Below are 27,324 nucleotides of genomic sequence, written 5' to 3'. Positions count from 1 at the left end.
GAGTCTGTGTCTCCATTTCCCCTCCTGCTGAAAGCGGTCTCTGATTTTCATTTATGCTAAGGAGAAATCTTCCTTGTATTTTTTCAAATCCAGAAAATTCTTTAAAAATAATTACGTATTGGTGTGATATTCAGATAGCTTCATTTCTGACTTCAATATAAGAAGGATCCATGCTTATTTCTCTCTTGTAATAGGCCACAGAAATTTTTTTGCTGAGTAAATCACATCAACAATTATATTTGGTCAGACAAATCCAGATTTGCTATTCCCTGAAACTGATGGCTTCATCAGCAGTAGGATCTCTCTTTAACACTTTATTACAGCCGTCTGATCTTAGCTGGGATTGTGTTCTTGAGAGAATAATTTGGCAGGGCAATTTTATTCTCAGTTTTTTCTCATTGTTTACCAACCTCCTTGTATAGGAGCTTGCTACTAAGCCATGTATGTAAATCATAGAGACCGCTGGTTATTTATCTGTAACTGTCATTCTTAACATGGCCATCCATGAATCCAAATGCCAACCATCCATTTTTCCGACCTGGTTTCAAGGACAGCATTGTCAATATTAGCCTGTTGTAGCTTCTTTGAAATGGATGACAATGGCAGGAATCCTAATTTCACATGCTGACTCTAATGAAGGGAAATGGGCTTCCTACCAAAAAATCTAAGGTTCCAGAATGTTCTACATACGTTACTGTGCATGTGCAGAATCCATACATGCAGTTTCATAGATATAACTACCTAAAGAACTACAATTATAGGTAAGTAACCAGGTCCTTTGTTCTATTATTCCGAAGTAGTCATTATGTGTATTCGAACACTGCGTCTACAGTAAAACGTTATATCGGCAAGCTGATAAAAAACACTGCTTGAAATGAAAATTGGTTTGGATCCAGATTTTATTTCCAGTAATAGTGTTCCCTGAAGAGATTTCCAGCATCACGAAGATTATTATGGGGAAGTATAAGGAAATAATAGAACAAGGGAAATTAGCAAATGTTGCAGTCCTGCCCATGGAAGTGTATTCCTTTTATAAATAGAATAAACTTTTCTAGTTGTGGAAGCAAGATCTGGATCCAATTCAGTACATTTTGCTATTATCTGGTAATCTTTGTCAAGTAGGGTTTACAAGGCAACCTCATTTTTTAGTAGTTTCTTTTACAAGTAGTATTATTTTATAACCGCTTTTTGAATGTTCTTTGTTATTGGTGGGAAAATATTGCTAAATCACAGGGATAAAATACGTGGTCTTTGTAGTCTCATTTTTAAAACTGTTAACGGTTTCTTACTGAAAATAACCATTGGAAGAATAATGATAAAACTAGATAAAGAATAATAAAATGGTCTTATTTAAATATTTGAAACATTTTCTTTCTTTTCCCTGCCATATTCTCACAGCTCAGCTCATTTCATATCCCGCATTTCTCCATCCCACGAATTTCAAGCCCCACCATCTTCTATACCCTGAACCCTATGTCCCACTTCATCACCCACACGGATCCTAAGAAAGTGACAAGCTTTCCAAGGAGTCAATCAGCAGAGAACCACTCTTCCTCTTCCTGGTCACCTTCCTGTAGGCAACTTCCTGTTATTCCCTCTGGAAACAAGTTTCCCTCTGTCATTCACATCTCAAAAGCACAACTCCAGCAGGTGATTGCATCTTCATTTTCATCAAAGCAACTACACCGTTGGTCATTTGAAAAGCTTTACAGTTCCCAATTAATATGCAGGGCTGAGATTTGGATTATTTGTCTTAGTAGGAAAACTAAAAGATGGGACATACAGCTTTTTTGAGGAAGAGTCATTTTAAAGAATCTAAACTAGTTTAAAATGGTAGCAGGATAGATCAGAGTGAATCCACTAACTGATCTTTTATGTAGCAGATAAAATTATTGTTCAGAAATTATGAATGACTTTTTTGTAATTTAAAGTTTGGGGAATAGTTTCAATAAGTAAGACTCACAATTAAAGCTGATAAAATTAAAGGTGATATATAAGTGATTGCTCCATATACAAAAAAAAGAGAGGGCCTCATAGATTGATTGAGAAGGCATGTTGTATTTCTTTTAACAAGTATAATGCTAAAATACATATTGTTCAAAATACATATTGTTCAGTAATATTAAAGAAAACTCAAATGGAAAACTCCAATTAATCTTTAAGAACACAATACTCCAGCTTGCTTTCTTTTTAGTAGTCTTATAATAAATGTTATCCGTGTTATTTTAATTTATAATAAAAATAGCTTTATAATAATAGTAGAGCAACTACTTACAATGATTATTAATCATTAAAGCTTAACCTTTAATTTGACTCCATCCCACCATAAACATTACCATATCAAAAATTTATTTCTGCATGTAACTTTTCCTTTATACCTAAAATACTATTTCTCTCAATGAAATCTTTGTTGCTAATTGAATATTATTGAGCAATGATAAAAAGATTTAAAAAATACCGTATTTTCCGGCGTATAAGACGACTTTTGAACCCATGAAAATCTTCTCAAAAGTTGGGGGGTCGTCTTATACGCCGGGTCGTCTTATACGCCGGAAAAAAACCATAAATCAGTCGAGCGTCCCCATTCTTGCAAAGCAACTTCAAGCCTCCTTAGTCTAGTCCCCCCTCCATCGTGACTCTCCCTTCCCACCCCCAAGAGCCTCTAAGCCCCTTCCCCTCCCCCTTGCAAACGCCAGACCCCGGGAGCGGCAGGAAGCCCCTCCCCCTCACCCAAGCGGCATCTGAGCATAAGCAGAGCGCGCCCTGCTACCCGCTATGTCTCCCGGCAGACGCCCACATCCGGCCTCGCAACCAGCTGCAGAAGCCCGCGCCCGGCTTTCCTTACCCCCACCCGCAGCCGGCTACCTGTTCCTGGGCCCCGGCCCTAGCCGCGGGCCAGCTCGCCAGCAACCAGGCTGACGGACTCCCGGCCGCCAGACGCTGCGCTTTGGGAGACGCTCCCCGGCGGATCGGGGAGGGAGCGCCCGCCCGCCGCCAGGCAGTTCCAAGTTTGGGGGACTTCCGGCGGGCCGGGGAAGAGCGTCCTGTCAGCCCGTTCCAGGAACTTCTGGGGACTTCCGGTGGGCCTGGCGCCCCTCTCGCCCGCAGACCATGCAGCGGCCCTCGCCAGCCGGCCTCAGCATGGCCGCCCCAAGCCCGCCTCTCCAGCGCGTCTTCCGAGCCCACCTGGCTGACTGCCTCCTGGGCGGGGCTTGGCTCCAGACGCACGGCTGCTCCGTCTGCAAATGTGCTCTCAAATGGGTGGGTGGAAGGAAAAGCCCCTTTGGACTTCAAAAGGGGCTTTTCCTTCCACCCACCCATTTGAGAGCACATTTGCAGACGGAGCAGCCGTGCGTCTGGAGCCAAGCCCCGCCCAGGAGGCGGTCAGCCAGGTAAGCTCGGAAGACGCGCTGGAGAGGCGGGCTTGGGGCGGCCATGCTGAGGCCGGCTGGCGAGGGCCGCTGCGTGGTCTGCGGGCGAGAGGGGCGCCAGGCCCGCCGGAAGTCCCAGGAAGTTCCTGGAACGGGCTGGCAGGCACGCTCTTCCCCGGCCCGCCGGAAGTCTGGCTTTGCACCATCTGCATCAGACGGGGCTGAATCGGGCTTGTGTCGGACACTTGGCAACTGGCATGTAAGTATTTTCCGGCGTATAAGACGAAAAACCTTAAAAATCGTCTTAAAAGTCGGGGGTCGTCTTATACGCCGGGTCGTCTTATACGCCGGAAAATACGGTATTCCAAAGATCAAATTTTCTGTCAGTGAACTATATAAACCACATTTTCTGCATAGCAAGAAGTATCTCTAACTAGATTTTGTACATTTTTGGCTCTTGGTGTTTTACTCTTTTATGGTGAAAATGAAATTATTATTAAAAACTTAGTCCTAATAATTTAGGAGTTAGTGCTCGGATAGTGGGCATTAACTACACAATCTTATACAATGGCCATAGTATCCAAAACAGAAGAAGAAATAATCTCTCAATTTTTCAGAATGATTATTATAATCTCTTTATTAAAGTAACTGTACTGTAACATGAAAACTAAAATACATTTAATATTTGAAAAATTAAAGAATTGAAACAAGAAAAAAGTATTGGAAATGGTTAATTTGTGTAGATATCAATTGTATATAAATAAAAAACTGATAGATTTTTGTAGCTAATAAATGATGGCTATATTTGAATACATCTACTGTAACCTATTAGTGCTTTGGTGCTACGATAATTTTTTCAATCAAATCAGTTTATTTATTTAAAAAAGAATAGCCTTTTATATGTTTTGTGGTAGCTAAAGTCATCTGAAATGTTGCAAAATCACTAAATCTAATGAGAATTCTGAATGCTAGGATTTATTGGAATCCAATACAGGATTGCAACTGAATGAAATCATATATATTCTTCTTTCATGGCATTTTCTTCCTCTTGTTTCTTCTTATCCTGTTTAAATCAAGAGTGTGGAGCATTTTTATTTTTATTTTTGAGGGCAACATTCCTTTAGGAGCCCTAAACTGCCAGTAAATGGAACCAGAGCACAAATTCAGTGAGGCCATTCCCTTTTTCCCTCTTTCCTTTGTGCCTTGATTTCATTGCTGAGCAATCATCTAGGAAAATATCTTGATTTTTGTAAAAAATTGTGAATATTTTTCTTTACACATTTTTTACATGGCTTCCTCCTGTTTCATCACGTCAAGGAAATAAACAGTCTTTATTTGATCCAAGTCTAATTGACTTCTATTGCAGTCCATAAAACAAGACATCTCTCAATCTATTATTTAAAAGAGCTTCTTTCTCTCACTTTTTCTCAAATATTCAACTTTCAAATCTCTACATGACCTTTGAAAAAGCACTTGCATTGAATGTTCTGGTGTTTACCATCATTGAAATGTTCTTATAGTTCATGGTCTTGTCTAAATTTGTCATTTTCTCCCTTCCTAGATAATCTCTTTATTTCTCAAACACACTGTTTATTTTTATCTCTTCTTGATCCCAAGGGAAAAAATATATCTATCTGCCACCTTAACTTGGATTTTTCTTTTCATTCTTATTTTCATAATAAGCTTTTTTAAACATTAACTTTTGGGTAATAAAGTGATATTATTGGTATATATTAGATTGTTAAATGTTTCAGACCCCAATTTTGATTTCAGCTGGGATCTTCTCCAATTCCGCCATTCATACATTTATTGTGCAAGTTATGATCAGTATGCATCATCAGTTATTCTGAGCTGTTCTGTTTCTCCAAATTCAGTTCTTAATAATTATTAAGGTTCTTCAAAAGAATAATCAGGTGCTTTGCAGACTATTTAGCTCTTTTACAGTCCATATTCTGGCATAATTCGTGTAGCCACAAAGCAAGGATAAATTATCTTATGTTCTCTTATTTCATTATCTACCTTATATTAGCTGTGTGATCTTGTGTGTCCCTGGTCTTTTCTGAAACGTTTCGTTACCAGACTGGATAACGTCATCAGCAGAATTTAAATATAGCTCCAAACGAACAACGAGTCACATGACCAACTGACCACATAGGCACACAAGACATTTATAAGCTAAGAAAAATAGGACAAGAAAATCCTGCTATTGATGTCACCTAGTCTGGTAACAAAACATTCAGAAACTGAATTGAAACAAGCTTGGAGAGCAAATGACCGCCAAAAACATTTCTTGTGTCAGATATAGAAGTAGAGTCTTGGTTTGGTAATTTGCACATTCTTTTGAATTTCCCATCTTTGTTGCAGAGATGCACATCAGTTTCTTCCAGTCTTTGGGACAGCATTTTCTGTATTGTTAACATTGTACTATGGATTAGTATTCTGGATTACCTTTCCTCTAAGTGCTTTAAATAGTTCAGCGAATCTGTTCATTTTTGTTTGACCGCTGGTCCATTCCTGTGTTATCTCAATTTCTTGTAAAGTTGATTCTTAAGTATATTCTCTTTCTGAAAATGTTTCTGACATTCCATAATCCTGTTCATAAAAGTTTTCAATACACTTGTCCCGTCTTATTCTACCCTCATTTCCCATTGTTATATCTCTTCTGTGATTAGTTTCAAGTATTTTACTTTAGCTGCATACGTCCTTATGGATTCTCCTTAAATAGGCCTCTTTTCTTGTTATTTGTTAACATCCTTGCTTAAGTTATCTTTTCCTTTATAGTTTAACAGTGGAATTCTGCATAGCGGAATTCTGCATATGGTTGTCATACATCTTACATGCGTGTATGGAAAGGAATATTTTGTGTTCAAGGAACAGGGATAATAAACCTGTCAAGAGGCAGAGGATTTTTACAGTTGAAGGGACTGATAAAGGTCAGTGCCTTGTGAAGCAAGTACAGGGGAGAGGCTGTGCAGAAAGATAAGTAGAAAGCAAATTGGGGCAGTGGTTATAGAAACAGATTCAGGAGTAATGTGAAGCAGATGCAAGAAATGTAGAGAATATAAGAGACTATTTTTGCTCTGATACAAAACAGTCTGATGAATGTTGTAGACAAAAAGCAAACATGTAAAGCACAACAAACAATAATTGTGAATTAATCAGATTTTCTACTGTGTATAGTAACTGTTCATTATCAAGTATATTCTTATAACATTTTTATTGGAAATAACTTCAAAATAATTCATAAGATCACTCAGCCAGCAAATGATGGCAATGGTGTCAAAAGACTGACACCATTGATGCTTATGGAATACAGTCTAATTTGTACAACTCATGTTTCCAATAATTCTCATTAAGCACCACCAATATATTTTTTTCTTATAGACTGATGTCTATAGATCTGATGTATCTTTGCACAAAAGTCAAGTTGAGTTTTCAGTAAAAAGGTAGATTAAACTACACAGGCCTCCTCCTTATAGCCCATTAAAATTTTAACAAGAAAAGGAAATAAAATAAAAAGGAAGGCTTCAAATACATTTTTACATTGTGTTCTTTAGAAATGAAAGTACATCAGTTAAATTAAAAGCATGTAAAAAAGACTATTTAGAGCAAATAGAATAAGGTGTATAAAGGCAGATATATTTAGATAGACTAATAAGATGAGTGATTTTGATAAGAACAATTACCACATTGTTAAGTGACCCCAAATTGAACCAAGCACTTCATTTCCATTTTATTCAAGATCCAATGAAAAAGAAATTAACTACTGTTTGAATTTGGTTTGATAATATATGATAATGTCAAAAAACAAATTGAGTAAGTTCTGGTCAACTAATTATTTCAATACTTTCTTTGCAGGTTACAATCCCCAGGCCATCAATGGCATCCACACAGTCTACTTCTGAGAGTTTTCATTATGGGCAGCATCTAGACAAGAAAGATCGGGATCCTCGGGTTTTGGAACATACAGTTGAACTTTCCTCCCCTAAGGAGAATGTTGCTGGCTTGGTTGAGGCAAATGGTGCATTGACTTTTAGCAGCAGCAGAACAGATTTAGTTCTCAAATTAGATTGCAACCAAGGGACACTTGATAAAGATGTCGATGAAGGCATTGAAAATCAGAATAATAGCCAAACAAATTTACTTGAACAATACATGACGAAACAAGAAGGAAGGGAAAACCTGAGCCTTGTTGAAGGAATAGAAGAAAAAGAGCCTTTCATTGTTTGTGAAGATGCTGTTGAAATACAAATTAAAGAACCCTGCTTAACTGCTTCAAGAAGCACAGAATCTGTTTTGGATGGACCTCAGGTTATTACAGACCCAGAAGAACCAAGACCTTTGGCTAGCTGCTCCTTACTAAATCAGGGCACAAAACAGGAATTACAGAAACAGTCAGCTGCTGAAACATCAGATGCTTCTCTGTCAAGAAGTACTGACCTATTTGCTTACAAACAGGAAAGTCAAGAAATGCAAGTACATGAAAATGGCTTCCATGATGAGGATATTGATCATGCTAAGGAATTGCAATGCCAGCAAGTGAAACTTGCCACACTTCTGCATGAAAGGGAAAAGGAAGAGCAAAGTATTCAAAGAAATGGAGAACTATTCTTTTCTGTTTCAGAGAGTGAAACTTCTAGTCAGTCCAAAAAAGAATTGGTCAGATCGCCATTTGTAGTTAGGCAGAGTCGCATACCAGTTTTAGCACAAGAGCTAGATTCCTCATCAGAATCTTCTCCTGTTTCAGCAAAGGAGAAGCTACTTCTAAAAAAGGCCCACCAAACAGACTTGGTTAGACTATTGGTAGAAAAGAGACAGCTCCGATCTTTCCTGGGTGACCTTTCAAGTGCCTCCGACAACTCACTGAAGGAAAAAGTAGTTGCAGGTCCTGTACCGTTTTCAGAAGATGTATTGACCTCCTTTTCCAAATTAACATTGGACACTCATTTACGGAGTCAAGTACAAGAGAGCTTTTTGTCATCAAGTAATCCTCAACCTAGAAGGAGCAAAATACCAAGACCTGTATCTTGGACTACTACAGATAATACTAGCAGTTCAAACTCGGCTCAGTTTTTTCCTCGGCCACCCCCAGGAAGGCCACCAACAAGGCCTGGAGTAGAGGTTAGGTAAGTGCACACATATTTAAGCAATATGAAGTATGCATCTGTATATTGTAACACCTTACAGATTTCACAAAAGCTTGTTGCTTTAATTAATTAGGAGGAACAGCAAGTGCATAGGCAAATAATTTTTTCCTGATTTAAAACTGAGGAAAGGTTTGTATGAATTAACAACATTTGTAATCTATGCCTGATGTGGATACGAGGTACTAGATTTCTAAATGTTTTGGTTTTCAGATTTGAATTATATAATCCTAAAATGATAAGAATTGCTTGTATCTATGTGGAGAAGTTGAATATAAAAACACTTTCTTTCATTTTTATAATAAGCCCTCTCTATTGAAATCTGTAGTGTATGTCCGTAATATAAATGTCTATTTGATTATATTTTAAAAGGCTGTACTTAATAGACAGAAAAATTAGCCTATAGTTTCATTGTAACGTCTTTTGATAATGCTGCTAGAATAAACATTATGTTTTCTATTTGCTGTAATGCAAACAACAAAAAATAACGAAATGAGCTTTTATTTAAAATAAGTGAAAGTGGCTTGGTTAGAAGAAAATATAGCAAAAAATACACTGCATTTATATTATATAATATAGTCATTAAGTTATGATTTTATTTTTGTGACTAGGTGTTAACATAGTACTTTATTTCATTTAATTTATGACATCTACATGTCTGCCAACCTCATAAGAGCCTGATTTTGGGCAGCATACAACAATAAAAAGACTTAACAGACTTAAAATAAAATATAAAAATAATAGTAATAAAAAAATGCAACTTGCATAAAAATGTGCCATATGCAAAGAAATTAGGCTGAATTAAACTAGTGCTACAGTTTGGAATTTAGAAATGTATTTTTGAGCTCAAAAGAGAACATAGCACTTGGATGATTTTTGGAGAATTCAAAATGTGGTTTGTGTATCCATTCTGGCCCTTCTGAATTTCTTAACAGCTTTTGATACCATCAACCAGCTCTTGGGACTGAGGGTGGGGCACACTGAATGAGTCTATGACAATTTGCCGTGGCCAACTTGCCACGGCCAACTTGCCACAGAACAACTTGCTGCTGGATAAAAGTTACCCTAATAACAAAGAAATGGTGGAATAGAATCATTAAAGAAAAGATGCAAAAGGAGGGACAGACAAATTATGTTTTTATTTATTTTAAATAAGTAAATAGATTTGTTAAATTGTTCATCAGAGAATTGTCCCATGGCAAGTTAGCTGTGGCAAGTTGTCCTGCAGCAAGTTGGCCGTGCTGAGGTGGCCATGGCGAGTTGGCCACGGTGAGTTGGCCACAGTGAGCTGGCTGTGGCAAGTTGTCCCATTCCCCACACTGAATTGCAGTGGTTCTCCTTTCTCCATGGCTGCTACCAGTCAATGCTAGTAGAGGAAGAGAGGTCCAGCCCTAGGGCCCTATTATGTGAGATGCCTCAGGTCTCAAGGCTCTCCTCCTTCCTATTTAGCATCTATGTGAAGCAATTGGGAGAGGTAATGCATCAATATGGGGTTCAGTATCATCAGTATGCTGATGTACCTTTCCACCTCGTGCTCGGGAAATGATGCTGTTCCAGTGGTGGCTCAGCACCTGGATGCTGTAAAGGCTAGGATGAGGAAAAAGCAGGTCTGAGTCAATGTGGGCTTTTGGCCCACATCTGGCATCTGGAGAATTGACATTTCTGACTTGTGATGAGATAATATCTGTTAGAACAATTAATCAGTGGAACAACTTGCCTCCATAAGTTCTGAATGCTCAAACACTGGACGTTTTTAAGAAGACTGAAATGGTATAGGATTTCCTGCCTGAGCAGGGGGTTGGACTAGAACAGAGGTCCCCAACCTTTTGGGCACCAGGGACCGGTTCCACAGAGAGAGGTTTTTCCGTGGACTGGAGAAGGCGTGGTTTCATGTACTGTCTGCATCCCGCGGATGAGGTTTTGCTTGTTTGCGCAGATCAGTTTCTGGCATGCTGCGGCCTGGTGCCGGTCCACGGTGGTTGGGGACCCCTGGACTAGAAGACTTCTAAGGTCCCTTCCAACTCTGTTATTCTGTTCCGTTATTCTAGTCTGCAATTTGGGGTCCTCTTGGACTCATAGCTTTTGCTGAAGGAGCAGGTGACAACTGTGGCCACAGGGCCTTTAAACAAATCTGCCCTTGCACCAGTTGCACCCATTCCTAGACTGGGAGACCCTGCTCACAATCACTGATGCCTTAATCACCTCCTGTTTGAACTGCTGCAATGTGTTCTACATGGAGCTTTCCTTGAAAATTATACAGAAAATGCAGTTGGTCCAGAATGCAGTGGCATGCACAGTTTTGGCTGTCCTGTGCTTCATCTGAACAATAATATTGCTGCATGAGCTGCACTGGCTTCCAGTTGCTTCTAAGATGCAATTCAAAGTGCCAGTTATTTCATTTATTAAATTTTGTATGCTGCCCATCTCCTGGATAAGGTGACTCTAGATGGCTGTCAACTTTAAAGTCATACATGGCACGAGTCCTGATTACTTGCAGGATGGTCTCTCCCTGAGGTTAGTTATCTGCTTATCCTACTAGTTTAGATAGGATGAATGTGCTCCTCTCTTAAATATTTTCACCAGCAACCTCAGTGATTGCCACAATGCCACTAGAGATCAGAGAGCCCCTTACCCTTTAAGCCTCCTAGAAGACTGTGAAGACATGGCTCTTTCCTCAAGCATTGGGCTAGGATGGGAGATTTAACTATGAGGATGTTTGATCTGGGACGGGGGGGGGGAACGTTATGTTTTTAACTATATTTTATGGATTTTTGTGAGCTGCCTAAAATCGTTGTATGAGATAGGTGGTGGCTATATAAGTGTTGTGAATAACATGAAACTAAATAGGAAAAGTAACAACCTAATTGCTAATAAATAGAATTGCATATGGAAAGAGGTAATTCAGCTCTTTAGGTAATCCAATTCCTTAGATATATCATCATTGTTTTCCTCCTAATCTCATAGAATTACGTCTTCCACTTGACCAACACCATAGAAACAAAGGTGCTGTTTCATTGAATATTTTGCAAAATTGCTCTGCGAGATATGCTTCAGGCATAATCTGTAAGTAGTGGAATGTAAAAGCCTTCTATGGTGGAACACTGGAATATTAGCCAGATATGGATAGTCCTCTTTAAGCAACCATACTAAAGTCATGTGATCATGTCTGTGCTTACAGTTTTACACAGGACAATGACTGTAATGACAAACATATGGCTGAGAGGGAGACACACTGCAAAGGTCATAAATGCAGGCATTGGTCATAAACTTACTTCCGTAACCTTCAGGTTGCTCTCTGGTTTGGAAGCATCACTGCTTCAGACAGGAAGGCAATGCAGAAAGTGGTGAGGATGGCAAAAAAAGAGCCAGGACATAGCATATAAGCATTGCTTGAGCAGGGTCCGCAAGATTGTCTGGGACACACATCTTCTTCACAACCTGTTTCCTTGTTACCTTCTGGGAGGAGGGGGCTTCGTCGTATCCGAAGGAGAACATCCAGATTCAGTCACAGTTTTGTTCCATACAGTATTAACCTTGTTAACTCTAAAGCTTCCTCCTTCCGTTATGTATTCAAGATGGACAGTGATTAATATTTATATGTTACATATATGTAAGGGTGTAGGTCTATACATATGGTTTTTTTAAAAATCCCATTTATATCCCGCCCTTCTCCGAAGACTCAGGGCGGCTTACAAATTTTTAATCACAAACCAATGTGCTTAGCAATAGCCTTCATTCTATGTATATGCCTGCTTATTAGGGCTTTCAGCCCCCGCCAAGCGGCATTATTACAAAGTCAGCTTAATTGCCCCCAACAATCTGGGTCCTCATTTTACCTACCTCGGAAGGATGGAAGGCTGAGTCAACCTTGAGCCTGGTGGGATGCGAACCTGTACTAATTGCAGGCAGCTGGTGTTACTTAAGGAGGCATTAGCCCACTGCTCCACCAAGGCTCTATATATTGTATATAGCATGTTTATATGCATGTTTTCTATGTGTACACTTGAGAGCAAGCAACAGAATTTCATTTTTAATGTATGCCAGTGTGTCCACAGGGGAAAAAAAGTAACAATAAAGGTTACCTATCTGAAGTAGTTATTAAGTGAGAGGTACCAATACTAGGAAAGGCTTCTGTGTTTTTATAAATGGTGGGGAATGAAAATCTGAATGACTGTTACTACAGTAGCATGTCTACTGGTATCCTCTTCAGAGAGTCTGCTTCTAAATTTTCTCCGCTTGAGGAATTAGGTTCCGTGACAAGTGGCGGAAAAATTATAGTATATGAGACAAAAGTTTGGCCCACTGATTCCCACTCACATAATGCAAGTAACAAGATTTAAATATGTGGGGTTGTTGAAGGCTTTCTAATTTCTCACAGAGCCTTAGGGATATAACATGGAGACTTAACAGAGATGGAGAGTAGACCTACTTTCATTCTTAAGACAGGAAACAGAATACCTAGGGGGAAGACATTATTTTGGACTGTTTTTAACTGAGCAGTAGCCGTCATATTCCCCTTCCCATGTAATATCTGAACTATCACTTTGTCCTAAACTATCTCAGAAGGGGTTACAAATTGCCTTCCTTTTAACTTAAAAACAAACAAAAAAAACACTTCAGGACAGCTCCTGTGACAGTTACTAAAACAATAGATAGATATGTCCTCCTCTTGCAGAAGAAGGTGAAGGAAGAGCATTGTTATATGTTGTGGGTGTTAATCGACTGTGTTTTTTCCATGTTACCTGTGCCAAAGATCATTGCTTCAGTTTTGTTCTTTCCCAATATTCAGCCAATGGCCAGCAGTCTTTTAAGGCCAATCTTGGTGCAAGAGATAATATGTATGCTAGGTGCAGCATATATTAGAATTGAAATTTTGCATCTATTCAGTGAGTGGGGAAAAAGCTTTGTGATTCCATAGTCATTATAATATCATTAACGTAAAAAATAAATTGAAAGGGAATGAGTGGACAGCCTTGCTTAACAGCTTTTTCCAACAATATAGGTATATCATATAGGTATATAACACAGACTGAGCTTGCATATTAGATTATGGTTTTATATAGGTAAAAAGTTAGATATAGGAAGTCAGTTATGCTAAATTTTGCAAATATAAGCAAATAAGAAAACAGTTAAACCATGTCAAAAATAAACCACAAAAGCCCCAGTTGAACAGCAATGTCAACACAATCTTAAAAGGTACAGATTGTTAAACTTTAAAAGTTGGTTTTGAATAATGGTGTTTTTTCTTGTGTTCAGATAATCTTTGTGAGAAAGCTTCTTGGATTTCAACAAGAAAATCATTACATATTGGTGGTGTCCTTATTGTACTAAAAAAATGTTTCTTTTGCTTACCCATCAAATTAACAGAGCTTATATAGATTCATATAGGAGATGAATAGTATGGATTTCTTTCCTGTTTATTTATTAGTTTTTAACGCTGTCCAACTTTGAAAAAAATTCTAGGTGATATAAAATAAGGAAAACAACTATCTGAACAAAATTGCACCAATAACATTTATAAAAAAGTTGGACTCCAGAAACAGCCTAACCAGGAGCAGAGTTAGGTTTTAAGAGACTTCTGGAACACTTGAAGAGTGGGAACCTTATGAACCTCTAAGAGGGATGCTTTTCCACAGGGCATGAACCAACAGAGAAGGAACGCTTCCTTGTTCTCACAAGATGACAGCATTTAACTAAAGGGACTTGGAGCGTACTCACTCTGCCCAAGCATACTAGACTGGCAGAAACAGCTGGAAACTTGAAGGGCTTTATAAATGATGATCCAAACTTTGGATTTCATCTGGAAGCTAACTAGTAGCTAAATGGACATAACAAAGATCTCTATTACTCCTTGTGCGCTGCATTTTAGACCAGCTGTAGCTTCTGAATAGTCTTCAGGGCAGCCCTGTGTAAAAAGAATTGCAGTAATCCAGTTGTGAGGTGACCGTTAATGTAATGTAAACATTTTTTAAGCCTAACCCCACTACTTTTTGAGTTGAGCATGGAAATAGATAAAATATATGTAACGTGACATATCCTGCATTAAAGAACAGAATGCAGAAATGACATATTTCTTCTTTTTTTTCAAGGTTGCGGAGGTACAAAGTGCTAGGAAGTAGCAGTTCTGATTCAGACCTGATCTCCCGCCTGGCTCAGATCCTTCAGAATGGATCTCAAAAACCACGAAGCCCTTCACAGTCTAAGAGTCCAGGATCTCCACATAGCCCCAAGACTCCACCCAAAAGCCCAGTCATTCCCAGACGCAGTCCCAGTGCCTCCCCTAGGAGCTCTTCTCTGCCCCGTACTGCCAGTTCTTCACCGTCTCGGGGTGGAAGGCCACACCATGAGCAGAGAAGTTCATCCCCACATCCTGGAAGGAGTAAATCGCCTCCTAGCCTTTCAGGCTCTTCATCTTCCAGGAGATCCTGTCAACAAGAGCACTGCTACAACAAATCTAGCAAGAACGGTCTGAAAGGATCTAGTGGCTCTTGCCATCACTCTTCTAGCATTAAACCTCCGACTGGGAAGAACAAATCAGCCAATAAACTTAGCAGATAGGAACTGAATCTTGTCAAGTGTCAACCCCCCCCCCTCCCCGGTCAAACTAATGCATGTTGTGTCTGTGTACTATGTATTTAAAAAAGGAATCGTCTTCAAAAATTAGCAGTTATCCTGACTTTTGGAGAAAAACAACTTTTAAGATGAATTATTTATATGGCTCACTTTGTATAGGAGTGACCAGGCATTGCCCAGGAAAGGGCAGCAAGCAGATCAGGGAAGCTGGAGAGCGGAGATGGAGCAGCCAGAATCACATTGTTTGGGAGATTAGTGTTTTAATATGATTTTGCTTTCCTTTTTATTTATTAAAACAATAAGCTGACTCTAGATTTTCATCAAGGAAAATTATAAAACCTGAAAGAAATGTACTGGGACACTAGTGTGCTTGAGGTTTAATCAGCTGCTATGTTTTTAAAGATTTTAAAAAGCACATTATTTGGGAGAGCAAAATTCCTCAAAATCTTCTGTGTAATATTAGTCTTTGTCACAAACAATTTCAATTTGTCCATTGTCCTTCTTGACTGATAATTATCTCATCAAAAGAAGAAAAAAACTTGTACCACTAAATATTAGAAGTGGGCTACATTTAGTATTTATATAATTGCACGGGATTACAACCCTGAATTTTAAGAGCTTGAGGTAACAGTGTGTACTTATATTTACAGATCCCAAAGCTTCTATTATCTGTTCAGGATCTGATCCATTTGATTACTTAACTATTTATTAATTTCTAGGGTTAGTTCTGGTTATAGAATAAAAGTCAGATAATTTTAAATTATGGTAGAAATACAAAGGGTATGGGATCATGTAACATCTTTATGGTTACATTAATCACTTCTCAGGGCATCACTGAGAGAGCCAGTGTAAAACTTAACGAGAATCTTTTATCCTTTATGAAATGCTTCATTCACTTAACTTTACTACAATGTTCATCTCCAGTGTTATCAAACTTATGAAGAAGTGTAATGTTTACATGTTTAAACTTGAAACTTCATCCTTAATGTAGAAGAACATTGAAGCTTTAATCTTCATAAAGGTGACTGAAGAATACTAGAGAAGATTAGCAGATCCTTTATTTTCTTTAGAACCTAGGAGATGATAATTGCTAGGATAAGGTTACAGGACTGTCTGAAATGTTAATGTCTCTAATCCTATATTATATAGAAAAAAGTAGTACGCTCCTTTCCCAATGTGTACAGAGCCAATAGCTGACCAATAGTGCTATATCTAGGAAAGGGGTCCCAGCATCCTCATGATTTCACCATAGTGTAGATATACATGGTAGGTTCCCCCCTCCCACTTCCTCCAAAATATGCTTGATTTGAAATATGGAAAAGATACTGAAATGTGTTTAAAGATAGTCTTCCACTTCCCCAAACTATTACTTAATATGATTGGTGATTTCTAGTTTTTCCAAACATAGGTGTGATTGATTTAGATTGCCAGATTCAGAAATCAGTGATAGAATGGAATACAATGCAGAATGTAAAATAAGTATGACCAGTTCTTTAAATGGAGATCTGGATTAGAGGATGCTAAATGTAAGAGGAACTTTGGCAATTACTGATCTGCTTGCTGTAGTCATACGCCTTAGCCAGCATAAATTCTTTTTAATTTAATGTTATTTTATTTGCTGCCAAAATTGTAACTGGATAAAAAAGGGAACTTTTTCTCTGTGAGCTAAAACATTTCTAATGCTGCATTGAAGCTGCACTGAATTTCTTTTGTTCTGTCAGAATGTGTTGGAAATTTTTTTACTCTTAAATATGTATTTTTCCCCCATAAGTAATGTAGCACAGTGTGGAATTGTAGTCTCATTCAGGTTTCAAGCACTACAGAGGGAGTACACTAGCTGGAGCATATTTGCTATACTTTGAGAAACTGAATGATTTAGAAGATCTGTTGTATTATATTGTATAATAGGTGCTATACCAATAATTGCATGTTCTTATAGTAAGTTATATATTATAAATATTTATAAATATATACATACACATATATGCTTCTATATACTTTCCTGATTCTCCCATTATACATTTGTAAAATTATGGACCATAGATCATGCTGTATTCTTTCAGTTACGTGCCTGAATTATATGCCCTTGGCCTTGTTATTCCTGTTTGCTGGCATGCACAAAGCTGAATATTTTTCATGCTCAGTTCTGAACAAAAAGAGTACTCAAAGAGGAGTTGCTTGGCAATTCAGTGTTTCATATCAGCATTGACAGTTCACTTTTACAATTCTGAATAAAATGGAAGGACTTTGAGAAACTGTGTGTTTTATAGCCAAGGTCAGTGTATGGTCTCGATTTTGTCTCTTCATCTTCTTTCTGTATCTTTCTAACCCCTTATGAGAACTTTTTTCTGTTAAAGTGTTTGTCATGATACTGGTGGTGATAAATAGGTATGTGTGATATAAAAAAGTCAAAACTTTCTCTTCATCTTGCCTTGCCAGCTTTTACCCCTGTTCTCTACTTGCTGCAACACTGCAGGGTCTTTCTCTTGAGGCTACTGACAGTAAGTCAGTTTTTTTAAAAAAAACATTTATCAGCTGTATGGAGATAGAGTCACTCAAGCGTTATTCCAATAACTTAGGTGCTTGAAATATTCTACATGTTCAGCCCTTTTCCAATAAGTGCTTCCAGGGAATATATTTTGAAGCTGTATAATTTGAGTTGATATAAAAACAACAAAGCTATATGATTTCTTTATGATAATTCCTTTTTGGGGATTGATATTAATTCATCTGGTTTCTCAAGGCCAACTTTAAAAAGCCTTCCTTTACATGTAATCATTTTTAAATTATTTGCATTATCTGCAAGGTTTTTTTTAAAGTATGTATATTTTACATTATACTTAAGGAATAATATTCCTAGAAAATTCCTGGAGGAACTCCTTCATAAATATGTCCAGAGCATCAGTATTGTAAGAACAGTTTCCCCTGCATGTATGGAGATGCATATCCCAAAGATTTATTTTCATGCTTTGCTGTCAGGGACAAAACAATATCTATTCTATGCATTAACAAAAAGAATGTTGTAGAAATATACATTTCTCTTACAAATGGTATGTGTATCCCAATATTACCATAATATTCAGATTCTTTTATGTTAAAATCATTTGTATTTCTTTCCATGTTGTAGAAATGGAAGGAGGCATGTTCCAGACTAAATGGTCATTGTGGAAAGCACAGGTTAATGTCAATGTGTTTTTAATGTATTGAGTGGATTCACTTTTTAGGTTGTCATTCTGCCAAAACATAACCTAATAGTTATTAGAAAACCAATGGTTTACTGACAAAGCTTTAAATTATTGTAATAGAGTACTATCATTACTCTCATCTTTCTGTAGTAATCAGTGATTTTGTTACTAATGTGCATTCTTATTTCCACAACATTTACTGCTTCGGGAAGCAAACCAAAAAAGTATTGTGAGTTAATCTTGATTACAATACCTTTAGTTAATAAAATAATTGTGCTCGTAACTTTGAGAAAGAATGTATTAATCTAGTTTGTCTTGAATAGTAAATTTCAAGATTAATATGTTAGTAAAAGACAAGACAATTAATATGCATGGTTTAAATCTGAATAAGCAAGTTTTGCCCTCCACTGCTTGAGCCAGAATAAGAAATGTTATTTTTTATTCTTTCTGTAGAGTTCATAGAACATTTAGCCAATTAAACTCTGTGAGGGCACCATCTACCCTCATTCAGACATGCTCTGTTATATGAATGATTAGATGCTGGCTCTGGCACTGTTGCTGCTGTGCTGAAAAGTTACTGCTTTAGGAAAAGGGTTTTAGCAAGATTTTAAAAATTATTCCTGCCAGAACTTTGAGGGTTGGTTGGGAATGGCGGTGGATAATTTTTAGAATTAAAGATGCATTGCAGGCACATTAATCCTTACATCATATTATTGTCTATACTACAGTATAATTGTACTGCATGGAACCAAAAGCAGCTGAAACTTACCATCTGTAGTGTCTTTGTAGGAAACTTACCATCTGTAGTGTCTTTGTAGGCAAATGCATATTATTAGAATGAAACTAACACGTTTACATTTACATCAGAGATAATTTGTCCATTTATATTGTATTTATCAAAAACATGGAGCTCCAAGTGTAGCCTTCTTTCCTTAGGTTTCTTAAAAGTTAAGAAAATGCCTTGACATTTTGTTCTTAATAGTTAAATTTTGTTGGTCATCTTTCTTTTCAAGTAGGACTGTTCTGATCAGAGCTATAAGTCTTTGCTCTTAAGAGTTTGGATAGATGTGGTTCTCTAATAGCTCAGTTCTTCCTGCAATAAATATAAACAATACCAGTTGTCTATTCTGTAATAGTAATCTGTGTATATAAAAGCAGTTTCCAGAAGACAAAGGACAATAATTTTAATATATGGATATTGAATGATATTAAATATATACTTTTTAAGTCCCTTAGAAGTGTGAAAGAGTGCCTACATTTTTCAAAATCTATCCATCATCTTAAAATATTACTTTCAATTATTTTTTTCTGCTGCAAGTAAAATATCTTAATGTGGAAAAATAAAGACAACTGGTTTATATCTCAGAGGGAAAATTCTTTTTACAAACTATTTAGGATGGAAAATTTACATGGTTAGTCTTGGCTAGTATGTTGTCAATTATGCTATGCTAGCTATGCTATGGTATCTTCTCTGGTTATGATCATTTAATGTTTGACATTAGGGTTAATTCAGTTTTTCGTTTAAGTAGCATTAATCTTCTGGTGCCAGTCTTGCTCAGAGAATGGATCGGTTATCAGTTTCAAGAGCTCTTTCAATTTAGCTGTAAGAGAATCCAACATGAAGTCTGTTACCTGCTGTCTTTTCTGTTAGTATACCATGAATTTTGCTGCTGAGGTGTGGTGAGGACATTCCTACATTAGGCAAGTCATGAGGAAAACATGCAGATTCTGAGAACTGCATTAACACCTCAGAGACAACTTGAATGAATGGAATCCCATGTCTATAATATATTGTCTGCTTTGTTTATGAGTCATGACTAATAATAGCTAATAGATACTTCCCTAAATTGATTAAGTACTCAACTAGATAATCTGACTTGATTAAGATAGTGCACAGTCTCTTCTGTTACTGTATATTAAATATAAAACAAAATGCTAGGTTTCATGCTTATGGTTCTTGTTTATGTAACCTTTTTGCTTAAATATTTCTTTCAAGGCAAACAGGTCAAGGAGATAGGTGGGCCCAGTCCTCAAATCACATGTATGGAGACTTTTGTTAGTCTGCATGCATTTTAACAACTAGTTGACTAATTTTCATATGAACAGAAATATACAACACAGCTTTCTTTACAATTTTGCTATTTCAGAGAAACTTCCCTTCAGAAATCCCTCAAAATAGTTTTTTAAACAAAACAAAATGAAACCAAACTGTAATAACTTTTATTATAAAATTTTAATTGAGTATCACCTATTTCATACTCATTCATATAATTATAATGCAATATAGGCTGTACACTGAGAAAAAAAAGGTGAGAACTACTATCTGGTCTTGTATTTTAAAAAAATAACGATAGCTTCATTACTCCAGTACTATTAATTGGTTTCTATCATTCTTTTAGTAACAGTAATAATGGCAAACCCCTAAAACTACTAAAACAATAATAATGGCAAACCCCTAAAACTAGAAAACCTTTCAGTTTAATTTCTGTGGTTGTTTAGATGAGCAAGTTGTTTTTATGAACACAATTTAGCTTGCTTGTAGACAGTTCAAAGAAATATATTCCTTTTCTACTGCAATAATTTATCACATTTTAAATGTAGAAAGCACTATGTGTGATAGGATACAGAAAGAATCAATAATAATATACTCCTTTATATCTCGAATTTTCACACAATTCTCTATGCTCAGGTTACAGTTCAAAATACTTCTTTTTTTGCTAGTAAGAACAGCCCATTATCACATTTTAACTGGAGTGATCATTAGAAAAGAAATTAAGTTGTGGCTTCTCAACTTGCTGTAAATTAGCAGCAAGTTCCTATATTATTTCCTATTAAAGTGATTGAAAGAATGAAATAAGAAAACAAAAGGTTGATTTGTTAAGATTTTTTTTCTTAACACTGGAAGTCACACTGTACAACACTAAAACAAGTACACCCAGTATACAGTTGCTGTCGCTAGGTAGAAATAATTTTCAGGGGCCAAGAATATGGATTGCCTGTTTCCATCCTGGAGCAGAACAGGGAACACATAACTAGTCCATTGGGGATTGATCTTTGCTGAATTGTGTCTGTGTTTTGTGTGCTCATATTTAAGTATTTCATTTCAGTTTGGCATAAAATGGGAGCCACTGAGTCCTTCCCATTTCTCTCTCATTTGCTTAGGTCTCAGATCTAGGTCTAGATTTCAGCTATCCAGACTAGTACAAAGAAGAGTAATATTGTGTTGACAAATGAAAACTTGCCTTAAAAGGGACGTGTTACACAGCTCCTTGGATTCTCTAGGATAGAATTATGCATCCAGATGGTTCTCTAATCTGGTTGCATGTTGTTCCTCAGTGATCAGAAAGTGAATATCTAAATCTTTCCCTTTATTAGTGAATTATCCATGGCCTGTTAGGGTTTTATGTTTTGTCTTTTTTATTGCAAAAAAAATCCAAATAAATTAAAATTAAATTTCAAAGCCGGGGTGACCATATTAACTTGAAAATTCTCAACAGTCTGACTTTTGTTTCAAATTAGAAAAGCCATCCATTATTCATTCAGAAAATACTATTTCAAGGATAATACAATGAATTGAGATAAAAACATATTCTGGAAAGGCAACTTAGTAGCATCAAGAATTTCAAATTTTTCTTACCTTGCGTTCAGAGTTCAAATTAGATGTCTTACCATTTTGCTTAGTCACTCAGAAACATAAGGTATTGACAATGGTGTCTTTATAATGCTCATTTGTACATAAAGATGTAGTTATTTATTTTACCCCATTTGTATCATATCAAGTTTTTGTAAATGTTTTGAGTTCTGTTTTTAAATTATTTTGTATTTTATTTTTATAAACTGGTTCTAAATAAAAATCATTCAGCATGCAAACAACATTGACTAGATTTGTCAATTTATTTTTAATGGAACTCATCTAAAAATAGTTTTGGATACAATGTAAATTGGAACAAGCTATGAAAAACAATAATTTTTCCTCTCTGGAAAATGGAAATGTGCCGCCGAAAAGAGGGAGTGCAGATTTGTGAAAGATCGGCTTTTGAAATTGTCAATAATGAATGCAACATTTTAATAAAACTTTTCTACAGTAATGGAATAAATATCGGTAAATATGGATGTTTTTCTGCTTACTCTATTTCTTGCTAGCACATTCAACCAATTTCTGTTGGGTTCACCATGTCCCTATTGCTTGGGTGTACAGGTAATCCTCAACCTATGACAATTGAGCTCAAAATTTCTGTTGCTAAACAAGGCAGTTGTTAAGTGAGTTTTGCCCCATTTTACTTTTCTTGCCACAGTTGTTGTGAATCATTGCAATTGTTAAGTTAGTAATATGGTTGTTAAAGGGAATCTGGCTTCCCCATTGACTTCCTTTATCAGAAGATAAAAAGATCACATGATCGCGGCACACTGTTGTATCATAAATATGAGTCAGTTGCCAAGCATCTGAATTTTGATCATGTGAATCTGGAGTCATAAGTGTGAAAAACGGTCATAAGTCACTTTTTCCAGTGCCGTTATAACTTCAAACGGTCACTAGATGAGCTGTTGTAAATCAAGTACTACCTGTATTTTGCTTTTTAAAATGTTTTAGAATGCCCATAAATATAAAACAGGTATTAGTATTAGATTTGTTTTTTAAACATTAAGCATTTTAAACCTAGGGAATCAAAATCAGAATCCAAAGTATTTAGATATATAAATATACAATTAATTCAGTGGTGGGATTCAGCTGGTTCGTACCAGTTGGGCAGAACCAGTAGCTATTTTTTGTTCCCCAGGCCCAGAATGGACTTCTGGAAGCGGCATCCACACAGGGAACCAGTTGTTCACATATTTGAATCCCACCACTGAATTAATTGGTATTTACTATTTTAGAAACAAATAAGTATATTTCCGTGAAATGTACTATTATTTTGGACATTTGAGTAGTTATGCATAAGGTTCCTAAGCATTATCAGAGTGTTTGTCTTGATGTGAAATATATCATATTTCTGCTGTAAAACTGTTCCTTGTTGTTGTTAGCTGCGAAGTCGTGTCCGACCCATCGGGACCCTATGGACAACGTTCCTCCAGGCCTTCCTGTCCTCTACCATCTTCTGGAGTCCATTTAAGCTCACGCCTACTGCTGTTCCTGTTTTATCATTATTTTAGCATTATTCACACATTTCTCACATTATATAATCTATCCATGAAAGTGAAAAAATAAAAAGGACCAAGGTAATAGTAACAAGTTAAACCCATTTGACAAAACAACTGCATATATCAATAGGTCATCATGACCTATTGTTAATTCAGGAAAGGTCACACTCTTTTTGCAATCTTTGAATTACTGGCTTACCTGTATTGAACCATTCAGTCTAGAACAACTACTTACTACAGTGATATACAGAAAGTGAGCCTTGTATGAGAGCAAGACGCCAACTCCATTTCCATATTTAATTTGGCAACAGTCTTGAAGGAAAGTTTTAAATGCCTCATCTTCCATTATGAGCAACATTCTACTATGTTTTAGATAAACTAATCTTGTAAATAAACATATTGTAGATCTCAGGCCAGAAATGGCAACATGTGGCAGAAACTAACTCCCCAAAACATTATTTTATGGTGGCATAAGATAGGAACAAAAGAATAGGCCAGAATATATAAAGAAATTCAGTTCTACAAATAGAAAAGATTTGTTATCACACTTATATGCTGATAATTTATTAGGGTTAAATTTTTTGAATGTTCATGATTAATGGTTTGTGTCTGGTGGTCATAATTCTTTCAGAAGGTGGGATACGCTACACTGCAACCCTAATTTATGCTTCAAATCTGAATGATTTCAGTCAAGACCCAAGGGCAGACGTCTTTACCTCTGACACTAGTATAGAGGTTCCATCTCTGACTATAGGAGGAGAGATGTTACCTCCCATTGATAGAGCACGCAATCTGGGCGTCCTCCTAGATTCACGACTCAGTTTTGAAGATCATATTGGAGTCGTGGCTAGGGGGGCATTTGCACAGATTCGTCTTATATACCAATTGCGCCCCTTTTTGGACCGAGATGCCCTACGTACAGTCACACACGCACTCGTTACTTCCCGTATAGATTACTGTAATGCTCTCTACATGGGGCTGCCCTTGAAGACCACCCGGAGGCTTCAGCTGGTGCAAAATGCAGCTGCACGGGTTGTGATGGGAGCACCCCGATACTCCCACATTACACCCATCCTGCGTGAGCTGCATTGGCTACCAGTTGCCCTCCGGGTGAGATTTAAGGTGCTGGTACTTACCTTTAAAGCCCTACATGGCTTAGGTCCGTGATACTTGCAGGACCATCTGCTGCCGGGAACAAATTCCCATCGTCCAGTACGCTCACACAGAGAAGGCCTCCTCAGGGTACCGTCAGCTAGGCAATGTCGGCTGGTGACCCCCAGGGGGAGGGCCTTCTCTGTGGGAGCGCCAGCCCTATGGAATCAGCTCCCACCTGAGCTTCGGATGACCCAAAATCTCCAATCCTTTCGCCGCGGCCTCAAAACACTCCTGTTCCACCAGGCTGACCTGGACTGACAGGCATTTTAATTAATTTATATTTAGAATTTTTAATTTATTTTTTAATTCTTTAATTTTAATTTATTGCACAGATGATTTCAATTTTATTTTTATCTTGATTTCTGTACTTATTATATGTTTTGTTGTTAGCCGCCCTGAGTCCTTCGGGAGATAGGGCGGGATATAAATCCCATCAATAAATAAATAAATAAATAAATATAGGGTATATAGTATATAGGGTAGGACAAGAAAAATTCACAGGAAGGCAGGGTTACAGGCCAGAAGTCGTTATTTGTGGCACATTTCTTCTGATAAAGTATTTGGAATATTTTCTTGTTTATTATACCTGTCGCATTAAAGCAAAGCACTTTTCTACAAATATCCATATAGAATCAATTCCATCTTGAAGATTTAAACTGGTACTGTCTGTATGCTGCTTCAGAATAACTGAAAAATTGCATTTGAAGGAGAAAGGAATCATAGCAGAGGTTTAAGTAATACAGTATTTTGAGGCAAATATTATCTGAGGATTTTAAAGCATCCAATAATAATTTGCCTTCATTTCTGTCTCAACTGCTGTACCCAAACCAAAGATAGCTTAATTAATGGGAATAATGCTTACCTCAGAATGCTACCTGAACCACAGCTTTTCTTATTGAAATAGAATCTTAAGAATCCAGTGCTAATATGAATGAATAGATTCAAGCTGATTCAGTATGTATCAAATGATTATGTGAAAATTAACACAAAATTTGCTGTGTATTTTAGGCTGGCCCGAAAAGTGTTAGACCTTTAGAAATCAACCTATGTAAATATATTTTCTGCCTTTAATAAGTAGTTATAGTGGACAACTAATTTTTCTTGTTAATTGGTTCTGAATTATTCCATCTGAATTCTCAGATGTTATTTATTTATTTATTTATTTATTTATTTATTAGTTTTTATAAACCGCCCTTCTCCCGAGGGACTCGGGGCGGTGTACAGAGGAAGGAAGGTATACAGACCGAACAATAAAATAATAAGAAACACTAATGAACACAAACTGGGACCCCAATTAACGTTATCATGCCAGGCCAGCCTGCTGGAACAGGAAAGTTTTTAAGTCGCGACGGAAGGTACGGAGGTCAGGGGCCATCCGGATTTCGGTTGGTAAGGTGTTCCAGAGGGCTGGCGCACCAACTGAGAATGCCCTCCCCCTGGGGGCCACCAGCCGACATTCCTTGAGCGGTGGCACCCTGAGGAGGCCCTCTCTGTGGGAGCGCACAGGACGGTGGGGTGCTGACATCGGCAGAAGGTGCTCCCGTAGGTAGTCCGGACCCATGCCATGTAGGGCTTTGAATGTCATTGTTAGCACCTTGAACTTCACATGGAAGGCAACCGGAAGCCAGTGCAGCACACGGAGGAGAGGTGTGATATGGGAGTATCGGGAGGCTCCCAAGAGTGTCCGTGCCGCCGCACTTTGCACCAGTTGAAGCTTCCGAGTGGATCTCAAGGGCAGCCCCATGTAGAGAGCGTTACAATAGTCTAGGCGAGATGTCACAAGGGCATGGGTGACTGTACGTAAGGAATCCAGGTCCAGATAAGGCCGTAGTTGGCGAACTAGTCGAACCCGGGAGAAGGCCCCCTTGGTCACAGCTCCAATGTGGTCTTCCAGGGAGAGCTGCGAGTCTAGGAGGACACCCAGGTTGCGGGCCCTATCAACAGGGGGAAGTAACTTGTCCCCAATGTTAAGCAGTGGGACGTTCTGAATCTCCTGGCTTGCCGGTACGTACAGCCATTCAGTCTTGTCCGGGTTCAGTTGAAGCCTGTTTCTCCCCATCCATTCCCGGACCGCTTTCAGGCAGCGGGACATCACGTCTAGGGCATCACTGATATTGTTAGGAGTTGAGATAAAAAGCTGGGTGTCATCAGCATACTGATGGTACCCTACTCCAAAACTGCGAATGATCTCACCCAGCGGTTTCATGTAGATGTTGAACAGGAGAGGCGAGAGGACCGACCCCTGAGGGACTCCGCAAGCGAGAGGCCTCGGGGTCGACCTCTGTCCCCCTGTCAGCACCGACTGCGAGCGACCCTGGAGAAAGGAGGAGAACCAACGCAGAACCGTGCCTCCCACTCCCAGTCCCCTGAGGCGTCGCAGCAAGATACCATGGTCGATGGTATCGAAAGCCGCCGAGAGGTCTAATAAGACTAGGACAGAGGAATGGCCCCTGTCCCGGGCTCTCCAGAGATCATTCATCAGAGCGACCAATGCCGTCTCCGTGCTGTAGCCCGGCCTGAAACCCGATTGGTACGGGTCTAGATAAACCGCTTCATCCAGGATCTGAGGAAGTTGGTGCGCCACCACGCTCTCAACAACCTTCGCAAGGAAGCGAAGATTGGAGACTGGACGAAAGTTATTCAAAGAGGATGGGTCCAAGGTGGGCTTCTTGAGGAGAGGTCTCACCACCGCCTCCTTCAAGGCGGTGGGGAAGTGACCCTCACTCAGAGAAGCAGAGATGACCGCAAGGAACCAGC

At 38.1% G+C, this 27,324-nt stretch overlaps 1 protein-coding gene across 1 annotated transcript in view; it reads left to right on the top strand.

The window, feature by feature from the left end:
* The window catches only part of TTBK2 (tau tubulin kinase 2), a gene marked incomplete at its 3' end in the record, with an annotated part of 72,228 nt that extends 57,155 nt beyond the window's left edge, over positions 1-15,073 (top strand). The window contains exons 14-16 of the mRNA XM_081314989.1: positions 1,399-1,650; positions 7,230-8,497; positions 14,605-15,073. Of these exons, the coding sequence (XP_081171115.1) occupies positions 1,399-1,650; positions 7,230-8,497; positions 14,605-15,073 (1,989 nt within the window). The remainder of the gene's footprint in view (positions 1-1,398; positions 1,651-7,229; positions 8,498-14,604) is intronic.
* Between the last annotated feature and the right edge of the window lie 12,251 nt (positions 15,074-27,324).

Source organism: Vipera berus, assembly GCF_964194415.1.
Source record: "Vipera berus genome assembly, chromosome: 1".
In the NCBI taxonomy this organism is placed as follows: Eukaryota; Metazoa; Chordata; class Lepidosauria; order Squamata; family Viperidae; genus Vipera; species Vipera berus.
Note: the sequence above shows the minus strand (reverse complement) of the source record. Positions and strands in the feature narration are given on the sequence as shown.